This window comes from Lepisosteus platostomus, chromosome 1 (genome assembly GCF_059453375.1).
Source record: "Lepisosteus platostomus isolate fLepPlt1 chromosome 1, fLepPlt1.hap1, whole genome shotgun sequence".
NCBI lineage: Eukaryota > Metazoa > Chordata > Actinopteri > Semionotiformes > Lepisosteidae > Lepisosteus > Lepisosteus platostomus.
The window spans coordinates 68394000-68414735 of NC_142611.1; the positions used below are offsets into that span (position 1 = coordinate 68394000).

The 20736-nt window shown below is 50.6% G+C and overlaps 1 protein-coding gene across 1 annotated transcript in view; it reads left to right on the forward strand.

The window, feature by feature from the left end:
• Positions 1–20736, forward strand: part of ankrd52a (ankyrin repeat domain 52a) — a 42740-nt gene that overhangs the window by 5221 nt on the left and 16783 nt on the right. The window contains exons 3-27 of the mRNA XM_088634404.1: positions 2119–2197; positions 4198–4268; positions 5016–5216; positions 6219–6306; positions 7254–7396; positions 7715–7927; positions 8588–8666; positions 9432–9546; positions 9882–9964; positions 10353–10470; positions 11144–11212; positions 11334–11474; positions 12010–12072; positions 12249–12360; positions 13214–13285; positions 13807–14008; positions 15406–15493; positions 15726–15843; positions 16188–16407; positions 17148–17235; positions 18431–18514; positions 18699–18844; positions 19170–19252; positions 19726–19808; positions 20049–20140. Coding sequence (XP_088490530.1) covers positions 2119–2197; positions 4198–4268; positions 5016–5216; positions 6219–6306; positions 7254–7396; positions 7715–7927; positions 8588–8666; positions 9432–9546; positions 9882–9964; positions 10353–10470; positions 11144–11212; positions 11334–11474; positions 12010–12072; positions 12249–12360; positions 13214–13285; positions 13807–14008; positions 15406–15493; positions 15726–15843; positions 16188–16407; positions 17148–17235; positions 18431–18514; positions 18699–18844; positions 19170–19252; positions 19726–19808; positions 20049–20140 — 2851 coding nt within the window. The remainder of the gene's footprint in view (positions 1–2118; positions 2198–4197; positions 4269–5015; positions 5217–6218; positions 6307–7253; positions 7397–7714; positions 7928–8587; positions 8667–9431; positions 9547–9881; positions 9965–10352; positions 10471–11143; positions 11213–11333; positions 11475–12009; positions 12073–12248; positions 12361–13213; positions 13286–13806; positions 14009–15405; positions 15494–15725; positions 15844–16187; positions 16408–17147; positions 17236–18430; positions 18515–18698; positions 18845–19169; positions 19253–19725; positions 19809–20048; positions 20141–20736) is intronic.

A 20736-nucleotide genomic window follows, 5' to 3' on the forward strand; every position in this document is an offset into this window, starting at 1 on the left:
CTCCAGGGCTTGAGTTGCCCGGGGTTCAATTCCTGAGACCGATGATGAAGTTGCATAATGGTGAAGTGATTTCTTGACTCATAATACAAAAAAAGATAAAAGAGCACCTTGTTGGAAGGTTACTTAGTGGGGAGAAGTGCTCTTGCGTTTGCTGTTGTTTTTCCATTCTGCCCTTGTGCTGATGTGCTTCCCTGTCAGACCACACCTGTGTGAGGCAGGTAGTTTGCGAAGATGTTCTATCTTTGTTTTTATCGCTGAGGGAGGTTCAGTCTGGTAGTTTAGCTATCGTTTGAAATTAAAGTGCACTTGCCTCGTTGCTTTTGAGAACCCCAGAGAGCTGTTCCTGATGTATTTGAGCTATTTCTTAAGTGGTCAGAGCGTGCCTGTGTTCCAGGCCTTTACAAGCTGGTGCCTTAATGTGAGCCCGTCAGATCTGCTGGACTGCGGTTCTCCAGTATCCAGCTTGGTCATTCACTAGCACGTCGTTTTGAAGTTATCCTCGCTTGTAGCCAAGATATTTCCTGGTCAATGACCAGCAATCTCTCTACTGATGCACTTGATTTGAGACTGGTGTTTTTTTGGATAAAATAAGTTAAGAACTCCAAACATTTACGTGGTTTGCCATTCTTTCTGGTAATGACTGTTAATGTTAATTTAAGAGTTTCATTAGTTTGTAGTTTTAATCCATGTTAAAGCAGTGTCTGGTGTACTGACCCCCCACCACTTAAACACTTGGCCAGCCCAGGTCCTGTCTTGTCTGTATGACTGTCTGCCAGGCTGTTGGACCCATAATGCCAGAGTTCAGAGTCACCTTTCTTTCTGGCTCGGCAACGACGAGTTCTGCTCTGTGGGACACTTGCACAGAGGGCATCCGTTTAGGGTTTGTGCTTTTGTTTAAAAATGTGTCCTTTTAAATATCCAACCAAGGCATTGTTCCTGTTGCATTGCGGTGAAGCTATTTCTAGGTTTACCAGCTGTAGGATCATTGAAGAGGTTTGTACCGATAAGGACAAGCAGATGATTAAATCTCGCTAAATTGGTTCAAGGTGAAGAACGCAACATGGTAGAAATGCTGTAAGTTTAATTTCTCTCAGACTTCCTTTGGCATACTTTCCCAGAATACTGCAGCGCAGGGTCCGCCAGTTCTGTAGGTGAGATCTCTGGGTGTTTTTTTTAACATTCTGGTCTCGGAAGAGAGTGAGAGAGCTGTGTGGACAGCTGGTCTTTCCTTGAGCCATCTTGCTTCCTGGCAGTTTCCTTTTGGACTGAAAGCTGTTTGAATGGAGCCTCCTCTTCCTCGAACCCTTCAGTCGGCCTCGCAGGGGCTTCCAGCATCTGTCTGGGCGGCACCTGTGGAGGAATCTGCTATCTCAACTCGGGTGGCGTCTGCGCTCGCTGTGCTTCTTGGAAGGGGACGCCCTACTGACCGGCTAGGTCATCCCTTTGTGGGTTTTGTTAACAGGCTTAAAAACTCCCGGCTCTGACGGCTTGACATCCAAACAAGAGAGCCTTTCCTCGCGCTAAGCAGCAGCGTTCATGTGTGCAGTTGTAATCCTGCTGTGTCATGGAGGATCGATCCGTAGCACAGCCATTGGCTCTGCGAGGTGCAGTCTTTTGCATGTCATTTGCTGATCAAAGGGGAAAAGCAAGGCGTTGAATTGTGTTGAAAACAAAGTGTAGCAGGCTTGACAGCAGAAGGGTTGTGGGAGTCTGGAACAAGCTACCCAGTCATGTGGTCTAAGCTGTTACCCTGGCTCCTTTCAAATAACAGCTGGTTGAGATCTTTTAATGAATTAACTACTGATTTCCAAATGGGCTGGTTGCTACTAACCTCTTTTCCATTCTTGTGGCCCTCCATCCATTAAACTTTGCCAGTAGTTGGTAGGAACAGCCATATTGTCCCCACAGTCCTTCAAGCAATGGCTGGATAACATCCTCGGATCAATAAGCCATTAGCATCCAAATGCTTAAGAAGGGGTGAATGGCCTCCTCTCATTTGTAATTATTGTGTTCCTGTAATAGTACAGTTTTATGTATGGGCACTTGAGCTCCAGTCTGCTGACCGTACGAGCAGATGGGTCACTGTTGTGCGTAATGTTTCCCCCCCTCTTTCTGCAGGACCAAGAGAGGCGTACCCCCCTGCATGCTGCTGCTTGTTTAGGCGATGTTCCGATTATGGACCTCCTCATCAATTCAGGTAAGAGCCCACTTCTCCTCCCAGCAGGGCCCCCCCCGCCTCAGCTCCTCACGTTGTCCACATGAGGTGCCCATTTGCTAGGAAACCCTGTGCCTAGCCTTGTCAGCAGGATGGGTTGCTTAGTGATCCTGCAGATGCCTCACCCAGAACACCGACAAAGCCCCAGGCTGCCAACGGTTTCAGTGTTCGCAATCTGCCTGTTGTGAGCTGACTGCTGAGAGAGTACTTGCATTTACTTTCTTCACGTTAATAGGAAAACCAGTCGGCTATCGCAGGCATCCGATGCCTGTTTCTGCCCTTATGGGCCTCCGTGCCACAGATACCACAGTTCCTGTGTCAGTGCCGGTAGCTATGAGAGAGGGGCTCTAAGCAGGGAGCCGTATGATTTAGCAGCTGTGAAACAGTTTTGACAGAGCAGCACCGTTATTTCAATAAGCATCTAAAATACTGGGCCATGAGTTTTGTTCCATCAACCAAGAATCTTTTTGTTTTTGCATAAATGTTGATATAAAGGTTCAATATGTTATTCTGAACCCTACCACCCCTGCTTACACAGACGCTCAGGGGGGTACGTTCGTTTTCAACATAAACTAAAGAAATCGACATAAACTGTTGATTTATGGTTATTTATAAAAGTATTGTATGAAAAATGTGTAGATCTTCCTTGCAGTACATTTCATAAATTAAATGTCTTGATCACATCGGTGTTGAAACTGCTAATAATAATTATAGCGAAGCCCGGATAACATTGTGGCTGCTGGCCAATGAAGGGTTAATGAAGAATATCACCCTGCAACTCATAACCAGCAGCCCACTGAATCTCAGCAGGTGGAAGCCTGGTCAGTACCTGGATGGGAGACGTCCTGGGAAAACCTCTGCTGCTGGAAGAGGTGTTAGGGGGACCAATAAGGGCCTGTGTGTGGTCCTGCGGTCTATGTGGGTCTTAATGCCGCAGTATATTGACGGGGACACTATACTGTAAAAAGGCACAGTCCTTTGGATGAGACGTAAAACTGAGGTCCTGACTCTGTGGTCATTAAAAATCCCAGGGCGCTTCTCAAACGTTTCTCGAAAAGCATCCTGGCCAACTTTCCCATTGGCCCTTACCAATCACGGCCTCCTAATAATCCCCATCTCTGAACTGGCTTCATCACTCTGCTCTCCTCCCCACTGAGAGCTGGTGTGTGGGGAGAGTACTGTTCACTCTGACTGCTGTCGCATCATCCAGGTGGTGGAGGAGAGTCCCCGTTAACTGTAAAGCGCATTGAGTGGAGTGTCCAGAAAAGCGCTATATAAGTGTAAGGAATTCTTATTATTAAACCTCGAGTCTTGGGAGTCCCAGCACTTTCGATCTTTCAAATCCTTGCTCTCTGTGGCTGTCCAGCCATGGAGCTGGGGGCCTGGGCGTGGTTTATGATCTGATCTGGACAGTTGACCCAATTCCATTTGGGCTGGGCAGTCCCAGGTAAACATTTATAAGGGTCAGAACTACTCCACACTCTTGGAGGATTTGAGAGGAACAGATGCCTGGTGGTGAAAGTTGTTCTTTGGCCCCGTCAGTCTGTGCTGACCTGCCTCTTCTCCATTCATTGGCCGGCTCTCCCACATCCTGGAATTGGCTAACTCCTCCTCCTCCTCCTCGCACCGCTTCATTTTCACACTTCCCTAGGGAGGGACTGGGAACCAGTTGAACACTAGCTCTCCACCACTTGATGAACTCAAGCCGTTTTAGCCAGTTCTTCCCTCACCTCATAACACTGTACCTGTGTTGATGCGTTTAGTGATGGATCTCATTCCTTGCTACTTGAAAATGGTATCCAAGAAGCATTTGAGTGAGTAGAAAAATATTTTCCTTAACTATGCATTTTCTAATTCCAACTACAGTCGCTCAAGGCATTTCAGTCACAGCAAGACGCCTGTCGGTTCTTGCTAACACCAGGGCTGCGCTGTGAACGCGTCCCCCCCAGTAAGAGTCTGTGTGTGTGTGTCCCCTTGCACAGGTGCTAGTGTTAATGCTAAGGACCATGTGTGGCTGACCCCTCTGCACCGCGCCGCTGCCTCGAGGAATGAAGTAAGTAGCAGTCCGCCGGCTCTCGGCTTTGATTTAGGAATGTGTTTTCCAGGCTGGTTTCTGTCCGAAACGCAAGATGCATCCTGGCGAAAGTCGCTTCTGTTCCAAGGACAGTGGCTCCAGTAGACTTCAGATATGCAGCAATGGTCGCACGCCCCTGTAACAGCTCCTGGTTTACCAGCTGGCAGCTTGAAAGTGAAAGCGGGGTTCCTCGCATTGTGACAGGCCCTGGCTGGGGCCTCTAGAAAGTCACTCGTTCCAATTTGGGCCGTCATAACCTGGCGGTAGGCAGAGTTCGAGGAGCAGGCGTGGCCAAGGGGTTGTGCGCAGAACCACTCCCCCTGGTGCTCATGAACTAGCTGTACCGTCGTGAGCCCATCATCATTGCCTCTTCCTCTGATGCGGGGGCTCTTCAGCAGCTGCAGGTAGCTTAGCAGTGTGGTGAGGAGTCCAAGGGGCAGAAAGTTTGCCTTTTAGAGGACTTGGGATGTCTTTTGGATTCGGTGATCCATGGGGATGAAGAAGTTGTCATTCCAGTGCAGTAATTGTGTAACTGGTCATTCCAATTACAGAAACGTTTAGTCATGCAGACTAAATTCAAAAAATGATTGTTGGGCATTATGTTGGTCTGCGTGTGATGTGAGTCAAGGAAGTCGCTTGCGTTCCATTAAGACGGACGTGGGCATGGGGATGGGCCATGTCATGACCCTCTCTGCTGACGGCTGTCGGTCTGTCCTCTCCGTGCAGAAGGCAGTGAGCCTGCTCCTGCGGCAGGGGGCGGAGATCAACGCCAGGGACAAGTTCTGGCAGACGCCCTTGCACGTGGCCGCCGCCAACCGCGCCACCAAGTGTGCCGAGGCCCTGATCCCCCTGCTGAACAGCGTCAACGTGGCGGACCGCACGGGCAGGACCGCGCTGCACCACGCCGCGCACAGCGGGCACGTGGAGGTGAGGATCGGGAAGCTGGGGAGGGGGGGAGGGGGGTGCCCGTTGGTCTCGGTCAGCTGGCTCTGTGGCCCCCCCAGGATAAACCGCCTGATCTCCCAAAACCAGGAGGAAGCCACGTTTTTCCTTTAGCCCCATCTGGATCCAGTAGAGGAGCTGTAGCTGACCGGTTTTAGCTCTTAAGGGGTTCGTTCGGAATGAACGGGGCAGTGCAAGCAGCAAGCGGACTTTTGTCCTTGCAATCGAGGGGGTGCGTGGAGCTTTTTCAAAAGGAAACGGCCCAGCAAGGTTGAGAGAATATCATTTCCAAATACACATGCAAGGCGTTGGCATTGGAAGGATGAAAGTATTGTGTTTTAGAGTAAATGATCAAATGTGAGGGCAGCATGAGATCATTGATGGCACTGTGAAGCGTTATGGTAAAAGATGGAGCTAGATTTTTCTATTCTTGTCGGTTGATAGCACAGTGAAAAAACTTTGCCCACACCACATTGCGGTGTGACGCAATGGTGTGACAGGTTTTGCCTTAGTAAAATGAGGGCATTTCCAAGAAAAAAAAAAAGAGTACTGCCTGGTTGTGGGAGAGAAGTCTGCTGGAAGAGAATTTACCACGCATAGTTGGATCTGCCCTGTATTTTCTTAACACAACAGGAGCTTTTTTTTTTTCCTTATGGTTGGAGTACTTTTCATATACAACAAGTACAACGCAGCGCAAAGACAAACCCCCATCACACGGAAGGTCTCCTTTAACAAAAAATGGTGTTCGTAGCAAATTTAGAAGGATAGGTTAAAAGTGTGTTGTAGCGTGCTTTGTGGCGCACATTTCCCAAGGGGGGAATTTTCCAGGGGTGCCCAGAGAGCAGAAGGAGGCAGATGTCCTCTGACAGGCGAGGAAGAGTGCGCTGCCAGGAGATTTACTGTCGGCGTCTGTTGTCGCGCTGCCCCTCTGCTCCCCTCCCCTGCTGGCGGCCGACGGCTGACCGTTACTCTTCTCTCTGCTCCCAGATGGTGAACCTGCTGCTGAACAAAGGGGCCAACCTGAACGCCAGCGACAAGAAGGAGAGGCAGCCCATCCACTGGGCAGCCTACTTAGGTGAGCCAGGCTGGGAGCCCTCCAGGGGAACCTGCAGTAAATAGGCGATCTGGTGCCCCCGACTTCTCGGCCCTCCCCGCCTGTGTGAAATTCTGGTACCGCCCGTGTTCTGCGGTTCTTCTCAGTCATCTGTCACGCCCTCCGTTTCCGCAAACGGCGACTGCAAAGCTCTGTGGCTGCCAACTGGCGAGTGCACGAGCCAAGACAGCACCTCATCCCGGCGGGATGAGGGATTTGTGATGCTGTAGGAGACGTGCACAGAATACTGTGATGTGAGAATCGGTGTGTAACAACGCCAAAACGGAAGGAAGCAAGCACGGTCTGCATGTGGTATCTTGGCCTCTGTGATCATACAGGCACCCGTGCCTGTGGAAGTGTCGGCACGCTGTCCCTCTGAGGTGGGGTGGCCATTTTAATGCGTCGCAGTCTCTGCGCCTCCTCCAGATCCTTCTATCGGGTCTGGGGTGGAGGGGGCAGGGCCGACTTTCTGAAGCGGGTTTGGTTCCTTTCAGCTTGGTCTTGGCACTCGTTTACCCTCATGTGCATGTGCCCTTGCAGTCAAAAGTTTCCCAGAAATTATTTTTTGCCCAGCGGAGAATCTCTAGGCGTATATCTGCTAATAGAACGCGCCAATGAAAGAGCACAGCCTGTAGTAGTAGTGCTGTACTCGTTGCATTAGAAAAGGAAGGTTCAAAAGTACTGTGAATGATGTAAATGAAGTAAAATGTAGGAGGCCCCGATTTCTAATGAGCTATTTGAGTTACGTCACATGCAGTTGTGTTAGATCATAATTAAGCGCGTCTCTCTCGTGCCTCGGCTGTGGTTCTGTTTTTGTCAGCTCTCATGCAGTCAGCGTGTGCTGTGGCTGGAGCAGCTGGTTACGTTTTTAAGCCCTCTCTTTCCTCGTCCCCCTTCTTCCCTGACGCCTCCCTTCCCCGTCCCTGCAGGGCACTTGGAGGTGGTGAAGCTGCTGGTGTCCCGCGGCGCGGACGCGATGTGCAAGGACAAGCGCGGCTACACCCCCCTTCACGCGGCCGCCTCCAGCGGGCAGATCGAGGCGGTCAAGTACCTGCTGCGGCTCGGCGCGGAGGTGGGCTCCCCCGGGGTCTCCCGTCTTAATCCGCAGCCTTTTCTTCGTGTCGGTGCACCTGTCTGTTTGCAGGCGTCCGTCTCTTTCTGGCTTTAACTCGGTCAGAGGTCTTCGCGTGTTGTGGAATTAAAGCACGCGATGATGACCTTTTTACCGACTGGGGAGGGGTGCGTGAGATGGGATAAAAGCAGCATGGGTTAGTTCGTCGAAGAATAACTCTCTTGCCTCCCTTTTCTTGCCTTCCCTCTCTCTGCTTGCTTCTGTCCTCCTCTTCTGATCTCCCCGCTCTGCCTCTCCCTCCCTCCCTCTCTCTCTCAGATTGACGAGCCCAACGTGTTTGGGAACACGGCCCTGCACGTGGCCTGCTACATGGGCCAGGAGGCGGTGGCCAACGAGCTGGTCAACCACGGCGCCAACGTCAACCAGCCCAACGAGCGCGGCTGCACCCCGCTGCACTTCGCGGCCGTGTCCACCAACGGCGCCCTCTGCCTGGAGCTGCTGGTCAACAACGGGGCGGACGTCAACATGCAGGTCTGTGCGCGGCGGGGGGGTCTCGGAAACTCCGGGCGTGGCCGGAAAGGGTCTCCCCGTCCTGATGAGCTTAGCTCATCGTGGGATCCAGTAGCCCAAGCTCATTGGACTTTGAGACTCGTGCCTGGCTGGTCACTTGATTTTCGGTTATTTTCCCTGCTTTTTCGGTGACTGCCTTTACCCCAGACCGACCGAAAACGTGATCAAGGACCCCGTGTTCCCTCAAGATTTAATTTGGAGGCAAATTTTAATTATTTTTCATTTTACGTTTTCCTTTTATAAGATCCCCCCCTCCCCCTTAAAAGAGAAGTGGGGTGAACAGGTCAAGAACCTGGGGCGCCGGGGCTCCCTTCTCAGTTTTTCCCTTTCTCTGGGTTTTGTATTCATGATGCTAATTAGTCATGGAAAAGGATTCAGTCTGAGATCTGTATAGAAATGTGTGTTTGGACTGCGACTCCGTCTGCCCATGTAACGCCACAGACTTTCACCAAGGAGTTCCCTCCTGTTCTGGCCGTCTGCGGGTTTGGCTTTTTCCTGTTCAATTGAGGGACGGATGAATCGTTGTTTTCGTTTCGGTGTGCCCGAAGCTCGGTCCGCGCAGAGGCCGAGGAGCTCCCGCCCGGCCCGGCTGACCCTCGCTCGCGGTTTCCTCTTTTCCAGAGTAAAGAAGGGAAGAGCCCCTTGCACATGGCCGCCATTCACGGCCGCTTCACCCGCTCGCAGATCCTGATCCAGAATGGTGAGTCGCCGTCTTGTCTCGCCGTGGGTGTGGTGAGCCAGCGCTCAGGGCTGCGGCCTCTGATCCTGGCCTGGATAGAGAGGGGGGGGCTTGTGCCCTCCCTCCCTCCGCCGACACTGGGAGGGCTTCGCAGAAGAGTACCAGCCCTGCGCGCTCACACAGCTGGACACCAAGTCTAGTGACTCTCTGGTTTTTAAATCGGGGGAGTTCCTGAGATGCGGTCTGAAATATCCCTTCCTCCATCTGTGTTCTTCATGTTTTTAACTGCGTTTCCTTAGTCCTGTTGGGCTGATGTATTTTTGGGGGCGGGTGGACTAAAGAAATTTGATTCTCTGTTTTTGTGGGTGATTTTTGCATCTTCGATATAGAGGGTGGCAGCCGGGGTCGAACCTCATACCAGCCTCCTTGGATCATGATACCTTGGCGTCAAACCCGCCGAGAGATCGTATTGTACGGTCAGCGGGACTGCCTGACATGGGTGACTCTGGGTTTGAGAGTTGTTTGTCACTCCATGCAGGTGGGGGAAGACGGTTTAAAAATGCTTCTACTGCACCCTGTGAGATGAGGCTGGGTTGTAATTATTGCCATGGCACGTTTTTACATGTGCTTGAACTTGAATCTCCCCGTGCCATTGTCATTTTGGCAAATCTGTCTTTCGTGCTTTAAATCAAGCCTCGCTTCGGATTGGGCTCAGTTGTGGTGGAGCAGACACACCAGCGGTTCAGCAGACGGCTCTGAATGTCTTCTCTCCTGGTTTTCTCGCAGGCGGGGAGATCGACTGTGTGGATAAATATGGCAATACTCCTCTTCACGTTGCTGCTAAGTATGGCCATGAACTGCTGATTAGCACCCTGATGACAAACGGTGCTGACACAGCAAGGTGAGGCCTGTCACAGAGTCACGAGCGCACCTGTGTTTATCGGAGCCCCATGGCACTCGTAGAGCCCTGTCACAATCGACTCCGCAGCCTCGATTATGGGTTGGACACCTTTTCAAGTGTGCAAGTAAACGCAAACACAAGCATCCGGTAGCTTGGCTGGTTGGCGTCACCAAGAGTGGTTTATTACTATTTAGACGCAACCTGGGTGTTTTTTTTTTTTTCAGTGGGGCATTCATTTTGATGTGACGGGGCCTGGTAGGGCTAGTATTTATTTTGCACGAGAGCGTTACCTGACACTTGGCGTGACCTGCTTACCTGTCTCTGTGTCCGTGCAGGCGAGGGATTCATGGGATGTTTCCGCTGCACTTGGCTGTGCTCTACGGGTTTTCAGACTGTTGTCGCAAGTTACTCTCCTCAGGTGAGTGGTGTAGAATTACAGTCCGACCTGCACGTGGTGCCGTCTTGAAGCACTGCTGGGTTATGATCAGTCTTGCCCATGAATTACACTTGTGCTACAAGCTCTGCTTGCAAATCTCAATGCAGGGTGGGTCACAAGAATCGTTGCCAGCGACGGGAGCCATCTTGGCCTATCCAGCCTATTTGGTAGTTGGCTGATCTGAGAATCTCATCCCGCCCTTTCTTGAAAGAGGATAGGATGACAACGAGACGGCTGGGCAGCTTGTTCTGTTCCCCCCACAATCCTCTGCTTCCTGTTCCCGTTTTTAAACGCGTTTCCGGCTCTTCCTGCTGGAGGACGGAGCTCGGAGCGTTGAGAGGTCTGTGAAAGGTGCCCCGTGTCTCTGCAGGTCAGCTGTACAGCATCGTCTCGTCTCTGAGCAACGAGCACGTGCTGTCGGCCGGATTCGATATCAACACGCCCGATAACCTCGGGAGGACCTGCCTACACGCTGCTGCATCGGGAGGGTGAGCGAGGGGCCTGGGGGGTTGCAGGGGGCTCTCTGCTCCTTTGTGCACTGTTTTTCAGTTTGGATTTCCTTCCTTTTGCTTTTCCTTCTGCGTTTTGTGGTTTTGTGTTTTTGCTTTCTGTTTGCTCTTCTCTTTCTTCATTCTTGCGTCTTCCTCCATTGCCAGATACACCGCTCTTTTCTCAATTTTGTGTATTAAATAATTGAGGGATTACCATACGGGGAAGAAGTGGTGATGGGATATGAATATGCCCCTAATGAACAATTCTTTATCGATGTGTTTGGGCACCTCACTGTTATGGACTGTAATATCATCCTCGGGGGTGGGGGGGGGGGGTCTTTTCAAATTGATGCACTTAAACCAGATATTCAGCTTGCTGATGGTCAACGTGATTTGGCCTTGAAGCAACACGGTTTTGAAGAAGACCGCTTTGTCTCTGGCGTCACTGTTGTCCTCGCACTGATTGCACGTGAGCGAAGCAGCCCGTGTGACAAACCTGGCTTTGTTGATCCTAGCGTGTGATAGTGAAGATGCTCTGCCGAGCTCATTCATGTGGGATACAGGCCAGGACCCGTGTCTCTAATTGTTAACCACAGCCAAATATTTCACCCTGTAAAGTTCTGCAACTCTCATGCCCGTCTTTTCTTTCCTCTCCGTTGTCGTTAAACAGAAACGTTGAATGTCTTAACTTGCTGTTGAGCAGCGGGGCTGACCTGAGTAAGAAGGATAAATTTGGAAGGTAAGGCAGACCCGGCCGTACCCACAGGCTGGTCCGATACGGAATCGGTGCAGAGCTCTGTGCGAGGCTGCTGCCCGGTGAGCCGGCGATGGCGTGAGCAGGTGTTCTCTGTGGTCCGCAGGACTCCTTTGCACTATGCGGCTGCTAACGGGAGCTACCAGTGCACAGTGGCCCTGGTGAGCGCCGGCGCCGAGGTGAACGAAGGCGACAATAAAGGCTGTACCCCCCTGCACTACTCTGCTGCTTCCGAAACCTTCCGAAGGTAAACCCGGTCGCACGCTTGCCCTCTTCTTGAAAGAACAGTGGGAGTGGAATGGTGTTGGAAGCTCAAAGGAACATACTTTGTACCCTTAGATGGGGCACTGCCCTCCGGTCTGAATCGTTAGTGTTGCGTGTGTGTTTCGTTGCTTCAGTTTTCACAATGCTCTTGAGTGGGCCAGCTGATTCTATAAACGGGAGCATTTTGTGTACTTTCCAGCACGTTCATAACATCCGTCTCCGGGACATGTAGCCAGCCGTTGGCTCCGGCGCCAGAACCTGTCCTGCCTGAGATCGGGGAATAACCTCGGATTAAAAGGCCCCGTTTTCAGAAATGTTCTCCTGGAAGCGTCGGGTTCCGACATAGCATTTCCATGGTGATTTTCAGTTTATTGGAATGCAAAGGAGATTGCAGTGCTAGCAGACCGGGCAAGGTGACGTTGGTTTCAGTAGGCAGTTTTGCTGAATGGCACCGCTGTGAGAGCCTTCCTGGCAGCAGCGTCTCTCCGGAGCACTAAATTGCCGGCTTTCGTTTTCAGAGTGGATCGCCATTACTCCGGGAGCCATGAGAACGAGGAGGAGAGAGCAAAGGAGACCTTTTTGTGAGTTTCTCGTCCGGTGCCTGCATGTAGAGAAGGACTGCTGGAGTCGGAGCCCTGAGGCCAGAAAGTGGTTTTCATTTTTCTGCTCGGTGTAGATGCTGCAGGAAGCCGGGGAGGCCTGAATGGGAGGGAGAACAAGCTGGACACGTGTCTGACCTCTCTGTTTGTCCCTGCAGCTGTTTGGAGTTTCTGCTGGACAGTGGCGCAGACCCAGCCGTTCGCAACAAGCAGGGATACAGTGCGGTTCACTATGCAGCTGCCCATGGCAACAAGCAAAACCTTGAACTGGTGAGGCTTCAGGGCACTTGCTATTTATCTCTTGAGTGAAATAATCTGCCCGAAGTGAGCAACCATCCTCCAGTTTAGCAATGTTTGGAGCGCTGATTGGTTTCAAGGCGATTGTGGAATTTTAATTCACCTGGTGTGTGTTGACTTGAACGTTGGGGTAGTTTGCAGTTCTGTATGTGTATATGTATGCTAAATGCGTGAAATGTGCTGCCCAGAGCCCTGGCCCAAAAAGATTTGGGTGCCAAATGTCATTTTGTGGGGGAGTTTGCATGGACTCTAGGATCGGGGGTCCTCTCTCCTTTTTCTGGCCTTGACCTGTGTGTATGTTAGTGTGATGTGAGCAATAACCACTAGTGTGTGCTCTCGTGCAGTATTTGAAGGCTAAAGCACTATTGCTGTGCTGCAGGCACCCACATCAGCAAGCCTCAAGGAAGCAGTGACGTGGGTCGCAGTCTGGACCTTTTAGTGCAGTCTCTCTGGAATCCATCTCTTCACACCTGCAGTTCTCCATCTGTGTCTGTATTGCTCGTCAAACAGGGGTTTCTCTCTGGGCACCCTAGAAACCCTGTGTGTTCTGGAAGATGACTTAACGCTATTGGCATTCTGGGGGCATGCAGTTTTTTCTCCTCGTATTTCATCATTGGTTTTCTATGTTTGCAAGGAAAATCTAGCCTCCTCTCAAAATTTGATTTTAAAATATTTGAAAGGGTTAGGAAGATAGAGATGTTGTGTGACTCCCATAAAAGGGATAAAAAAAGGATATTGAAGGAAACAAGCGTCTGATATGGGTGACCAAGTCTTGGCACAGAGTTACAAGAGTTGCTGTCTCCACTGTCGTCTCTCTGCCTTCCAGCTCTTGGAAATGTCTTTCAACTGCCTGGAAGATGTGGAGAGTTCCATTCCAGTTAGCCCTTTGCACTTAGCTGTAAGTACTGGCTTATTTCTGCTACCAGTTTCTCATATTGTATCGCGTACTTCAGGTTAGTTTTCCAACCAGGAATTAAGACAAGGCACAGTGTTTATTTATGTGGATTTATTCATTTGGTTTACAGCATGGAGGGTGATTTATAAACTGCACCGATGCGCTGTAATGGGTAGTTGTTTTTAGCAAGGCACTGTAACATATACGCGTACATATTTTTAGCTTACTCTGTATGACGGTTCTTTTACTGGTATCGGCAATGGAAAATAATAGAAAAGGCCTAAGGTATACGGGGTGCTTTGTACCAGCATGGCCCTAGAAATAAATTAAATCCTGACTTTTTGAAGATGATGCAGGTTATTAGGTAATTCCAGGCAGTTCTTTAGTTACTAGATGATAAACTAGTGTCTATAATCTTAATTGAAGATCTAACAGACCCAGCGTTGCTCTAGGTCCGAGTTCTGATGAGACCAGACTGATTCCAGGTAGTCTTGCTGTGCTAATCTCCCGTGCGCTTCGAACAGGCCTATAACGGTCACTGTGAAGCCCTGCGCGTGCTCTCCGAGACGCTGGTCAGCCTGGACGTGCGGGACGCCGCCGGGCGCAGCGCCCTCTACCTGGCCGCCCAGAAGGGCCACACGGACTGCGTGGAGGTGCTGGTGAGCCACGGGGCCTCCTGCGTCCTTAAGGAGCGCCGGCACAAATGGACTCCTCTCCACGTGGCAGGTATGGGCCGGCATTCCCCAACACCGTCTCCCCTGGGGCCCCTCTGACGGCATCGCCAGGAGAGCTTGCAAGAGGGAGAGGGAGAGAGTGTCTTTTATCCCCGGGGGGGCAAGTTGTTTTACAGCAGCAGTGTTGGTGTACAGATGGACAGAAGAAGAAAACGACAGGGACGACAATATTCACACATTCACACAGCAGGTCAAGTGTCAAGTAACGATCCGGCTACAGGTGTGAATGAGAACTTGAATCTGTTGGTTTTGGAGCTGGGGAGTCGGTATCTGCGCTCTGATGGGAGTAACTGGAAGTTATGAAACAAGGGGGTGAAGGATCGTCACAGATGGATTACAAGAAACGTGTGAGTGACAGTTGGAGGAGAGGGCTGGAAGATCAGCGCCAGTGACCTTCTGCCATATTTTCACAGGGCTGCCCAGCCTGTCCTTGCCTCTCAGATTTCAGGTTGCCAAGCCAGCAGATCAGGGTAAAAGTTAGAACAGATTCAAGGAAGGACCGGTAGAACAAAATCAATAATGAATCATCGACCTTAAAATGCTTGAGCTTCCTTAAGAAAAAAAACAGCAATACTGACCTGATCCTCAGAAAAGGTCAACATCTTCTAAATTAAGCTTGGAGTCCAGAACAGTCCCCAGGTACTTGTCCTGTTCTACTTGCTCCACTGAAAGGGCAAGGCTGTGGCCCTCGTAAACTGTCATTGTTTAAATCATTCCCTCTTTGGCCTCCAATCATCAGCCTTCTCCTGTAGGGACTGATGGATCTGATCATTGGGACGTCTGAATTATCACATGCCAGATATTCAGATGTTTTTTTTCCCCCCCTTTTGGAATCGCCTGCTGACTCGCCAGAGCACGTCACTCAGATGACAAAAGTGTTTCATCGTCCCCTTCCTTTTCTTAGAGTTGGTTTGAAACACTTTCTGCTGCCATTCCAGGTTCTTCATGGAGACATCCTGCAGGAGCAAATGGATGGGCACTTTCCTCTGTTGATGCCAGACCTTTTCCTTTGCTAAAAGAACCAAACCCCCCAAAAAATCGGGATGGGAAGTACTCCCAACCTTAGGGCCTTTGTCCTCAAGAACTGAAACATCCTTAGTGCTTTCAAATAGTCTGACAACATTCATCTCATCTCAGTTCATAGACAGTTGATGTATTTATGCGGAAGTGCTGGCTGTGTATTTTTTAAATAGGGGTTTACGTTGTGTGTTCTGTCTAAAGTGGTATAGAAATCTCTGCTTCGTTGCCGGCTCGGCCTAATATGGCCGTGAGCTGTTCAGACCTGTGGTGGGATTCTGGGCCGGGCAGGCTAGTTACCAGGCTGTAGCTGTTCCTCAATGGACATGAGTTCTCCCACGAGGCAACAGCGGCGTGTTTGTGTTTCCTTAGCTGCCAACGGCCACACAGACTGCCTGCACATGCTGATCGACGGTGGCGAGAAAGCAGATGTCACAGATGTCATGGACGCCCAGGGACAGTGAGTACCCTTTTCAAATCCTAAAGGGCTTGTGGTTCCTGGTTTTTCTTCCTTTTTTTCCTCACCTTATTCCATCCATTTTCTGGTCCTGTTGAACTCGGGGAGATCTAAATCCTCCGGCCCAGATTTAGGATGAAAAATCGGCCCCTTGAGCTCCCCTGGACTAGGCCCAGCATGCCGGCCTGCAGTGTAGAGTGACCTCTGCCCTCTGTGTGCGTGTGTCTGGCTGCAGGACTCCTCTGATGCTGGCTGTGCTGGGGAGCCACACGGATTGCGTCCACCTCCTGCTCGAGAAGGGGGCCACGGCCGACGCGGGGGACAAGAGAGGGAGGACCGCCCTGCACAGGGGGGTGAGCATCTTGGGCACTGCGCCACAGTGGGCGGCCAGTGCCCTCCGCGATGTTCTTCTTTCCTTACTGCTTAGAGCCATTCAGAAAACAGTGTTCCCAGGCGGTTCCCAGTTCAGGCCCTGTGGCCTTGCCTCTGGCCCACTGCGGAACCCTGAGCTGCACTGTGGTCATCCTTCAGATCACGTAAAGCGTGGCGTGTTTTTGAGCAGAGTCCAGAGAGACGGCCTTGCCAAACGGGGAAATAAACTACAGAGGAGCAAGTGACCAGCTGCTTGCCCTGTAATAGGACTCTGTAACGGGCTGACCAGGTGACAACCCCCTCTGTCGTGCCTCTGTGTTCCCAGGCAGTGATCGGCTGTGAGGACTGTGTCTCGGCCCTCCTGGACCACGATGCCTTTGCGCTGTGCCGGGACTTCAAGGGGCGCACCCCACTGCACTTCGCTGCGGCCTGCGGGCACATGGAGCTCCTGGGCAGCCTGCTGCAGGCCGCCTTCAATACAGACCCCCTGGACTCCATATTGGACTACAGCGGGTACACCCCTTCACACTGGGCCTCCTACCACGGTGAGCGGCTCCCTGGTTTTCTCGGTCGCTTTCTACAGGGATAATAAAGGTTTCGCTGTGCTCGTTTGTTTTGGTCTTTTTGGATCCCTTTTACCCCTTTCATGAAAGATGCCAGGGAATCGGCTTTAACAAGGTGGAGCAGTGTGTTCCAGGCCCCTGCTCCCTGCAGCTCTTTCTAGACGCATTTACAGAACAATATTTCTTTACATGTGCCCCCTTGGGCCTTGGCTGCTTTACAGGTCCTGAAGTAGTCCTCTAGGTTAACTGTGTCAGTAAGTTGTGTTGAAGTCTCTTCATGGACTGTATAGGCCATTCCTTAAAGGCCTGGAATTGCTCTTGTCATTCTTTCAACTGTCCTGAGCAGCAACCTCGCTCCCACAGAACCTCAAAAGCTTTCTCAGGCAAATTTCCGTAATATTCATGTGTTTGGAAAAGAAAATTGGCTGTTACTGGGGCGGGGCATTGCCGTTTTCTGAGCAAAAACTGTTTCACGTTAATAGGGATTCGTCGTGATTTCACTCATGGGATCTTTCACATGTGGTGCTCGCATTAGCTCACTGAAAAGCCTCAGATTTGTGTTTTTAATTTCGGGGGGGGAGATTTGCCCACAGGTGGGTGTCCACACTTGGCCTTCAGTGGCAGGACTCCGAGCAGGAGAGCGCTCTTCAGCAGTAACGCGGCAGACCCTCTTGGCAGTGACTGCGTCGTGATTGAGTTTCCATTTCCCCTCTTCTCTCCAGGGCATGAAGACTGTTTGGACGTTTTACTTGAAAACAAACCATTTAGTATCCAGGAAGGAAACCCCTTCACCCCGTTGCACTGTGCTCTGTGAGTAGTTCTGTTCACACTGTTAGGATTTATCATTGCTGACGATTTTTAAACATGTATTTTGATGGTGGTCCCTCAGCTAGTTCCAGCCTGTCTTTAGTATGCAGGTGTGCCTGTGTGTGCTGGAAATGGGGAGTACTGTGCTGCTTCAGACTGTTCACATGGAGGAGCTCAGCCAGTGAAGGAGAGTGGCCCTCTCCCTTTCCTGGCTCTGAACACGCGTTGAACCCTGTAGCTTCAACAAGATCTCGCCATCTGTGAAAGCGGATGAAATAGCTCGGCAATTTAGAATGGATTCTTAGACGCAAACCCAAGCATGAATGTCACTGATGTTTCGCAACAAAGCAGCCTTCTTTCTGTAATCGGAAAAAAGCCTGGGATGAACTTTGTCAAGCAGGTCGTGTCTGAGTGTGGTTGATTAGCACACATTGAATTGACTTTTGCCAGGAAAGGCAGGTGGGGAAATAGGTTGATTCATTTCCAAAATCCCTTGGAGAAGGATTGCCATCAGAAAGGGTTTCGTACTTTGGTCGATTTTGAAATTTGAGGGAACATTTACTTTAAGGATGTGGGGCCAAATGTTGGGATTGCATGTGTTTTGGAGCCAAGAAGTTTATGGCCCCAAACGTCTTCTAGCAAGGTACAATTAAAAAAAACGCATTTCTACGCAGCAATGTCAGTAGTGACTTCTCTGAACACAGAAGTTGAATAGGAGTAGACAGGCAATTTATAGTAGGTAGGTAGTTTACCTTTATTGCAAAAAAGCTTTCCTAAACTTACAATCATGGAATGTTGAATTTGTGACATGACGAATTACTGCTTTGGAACTGAAAAACTTGTCGGCGGTATCGGTATGGGGCGGAGTGGTGTCTCTGTGGCTAAGGATCTGCGCCTGTGGCTGGAAGGTTGCCGGTTCAAATCCTGCAGCCCGCAGAGGAATCCTACTCAGTTTGGCCCCTGAGCAAGGCCCTTAACCCCAGCTGCTCCAGGGACGCCGTACAATGGCTGACCCTGCGCTCTGACCCCCAGCTTCTCTCCCTGTCTGTGTGTCTCATGGAAAGCAAGCTGGGGTATGCACAAAAACTGTATATGACCAATAAAGTGATGTTATGTTATGAGAAGGACTGCAGGCTCTTCTTGGAACCATGAGTGGGAAAGGATTCACAGAAAGGAGGGCCTCTTCCTTGCTTTGCAGAATAAATGGTCATGATGGTGCTGCAGAGTTGCTGGTGGAGTCCATCGGTGCCCAGATCGTGAACTGCAGAGATGCCAAAGGAAGGTACGCATGGGTGGCTGCCAAAGGCCCAGAACGGTCCAGTTGTCCCTTCATCGTATAAGGGATTCTTAGCAGCTTGGCCAGTCATGCACCTGAAGTCAGTTAGGTGCTGGATAGATTGAAGGCCTTTAGTGGAGCAGATCATGCCCACCTGCATATCCATGAGCTGCTGTCTGTGTTCCCGCAGGACCCCGCTCCACGCCGCCGCGTTTTCCGAGAACGTGCATGGCCTGCAGCTGATGCTGTGCCAGGGGGCAGACGTCAATGCCGTGGACCAGTCGGGCAGGTCTGCCCTCATGGTGGCGGCAGACCGCGGGCAGACAGCCGCCGTAGGTAAGATGAGCCGAAGCGTATTGAAGTCTCAATTCTCTCGTTCCAAACTCCCCTGAGCTTTGCTTCACAAGGTTCGTTTCAAATGTCGGGAGTGCAGAGAGCATCGAGGACCCATGACTGGTACCGACCAGCGGAGGAAATGCAGATCGTAAGATAAAGGGCTGAAGGTGTCAAGTAGAACGGGGTTGTCGAACGCAAAGACGTTAAGACGTACACAGACATCTTACGTTTATGCTCCGTGGTTTGTTTCACGAAAGCATTTTTTCGTGGACCTGATGAAAGAGGGGCACCGCTGATGTATTGGGTCTTCTGTTTCCCACCCCAGAAATTTTGTTGCACCGAGCAAAGGCTGATTTGACGCTGATGGATGTCAACAAGAACACTGCACTGCATCTGGCTTGCAGCAAGGTGAGGGTCTAGTGTCTTCGCGCTGCGCCTGTCTGTCTTCCTCTGGTCTTTCTGTTCCGATGCTGAGCTAGCAGAGGGGGGTGGCAGCCATGTCTCAGTGAAGCCTACTCGCTTCAGACCCGTGAAGATCCGCAGGGCCTGGCCGGTACATGGGTTGGTCATGTCTCTGGTTGCTGCTAGAGGTTTAGGCGGTATACCTCCTGTGGAACACTGGTGCTTTCTGTCGGAATAGGTTTTATCTTTCAGATCACATGTCAAGCTAAGGTCCTGACTCTCGGTGATTGTCGGTGAGCATGTCGTAGTGCTCGGGCCTTAAACTGTCCCTCTGTTTTGATCGGCCAAGTGATCGCCATTTGCCAGTCAGAGTAGGACGTGTCACATGCTGAGATCTTGGAACAGGTTGAAAGTTCAGCAGTCGCGCTGAACTTTCAGCAGTTAATTCCACCTTGACAGGTGTGCCTTGTCTTCTCTAGGGCCATGAGATGTGTGCCTTGTTGATTCTGGGGGAGACCCATGACCAGGCCCTCATCAATGCAACTAACAGCGCGCTGCAGATGTAAGTAAAGTGTTGGGTAGCGCCAATCTCAAGAGGCGCTTAATTTCCGAGGGCTGGCATCAGTTCCTTCTGAGATCCATATGGCTCCAACAGCCCTCAAAATGTTATTAGACTACTGAAGGCTCTTGGTTTTTTTTTTTAACATCAGTACACAAGTGTGTTTAACTGTTAGAGAAACGTTCTTCTCGATTTTGCGAGGATGAGCCCGGAGGCGCTTGCGTTACCTGTGTCTCCCCACAGGCCCTTGCACATCGCGGCGCGGAACGGCCTGGCCACAGTGGTGCAGGTCCTGCTGAGCCGAGGGGCCACTGTCCTGGCTGTGGACGAGGAGGGTAAGCCAGATGTGTTTTGACTTCATGTTCGGAAATCGCTGGGTCCAGTTCAATTCCTCTACTCTACTTATGCCCAGCATGAGGCCTGGGATACGTGAGCAGCCTTAGAGATTTTCACAGTGGTTATTTTTTGTGTGAATTCAGTACTTAGTATTGGTTGTCCTTTCCCCTTTCTTGCACTAATTGAAACTGCTTGTAGGTAATCCTTTTGTTATTTACAGACCCCTGAAAATGTGTATCTGGTTGTTCAGATTTAGCTTTGTTCCAGAGGCCTTCAGGCTCTCAAGAAATGAGTGTGAAGTGTTTTATCAATATGATCTCACTTGGATAGAGCCCCCTCTGCAAACAGACATGGACTTTAATACTTAAGTTCCTAATGAAGTGATTTTTTTGTAGTATAGGACAAAGTGCACATGCACTTGTTTAGCTTCATAATCGTTTTATGGACATTCTGGTGTCATTTGTTTTCTTAGAAATGTTGTGATACGCTGTTCTTTTCGGAATGTGTTGTATGTTGCCCTGCTTGCGGCTTAACTTGCCCCCCTTGGGGATGGATAAAGTGTTCCGACATGAATCTCCATGTAGATCCATGTGCC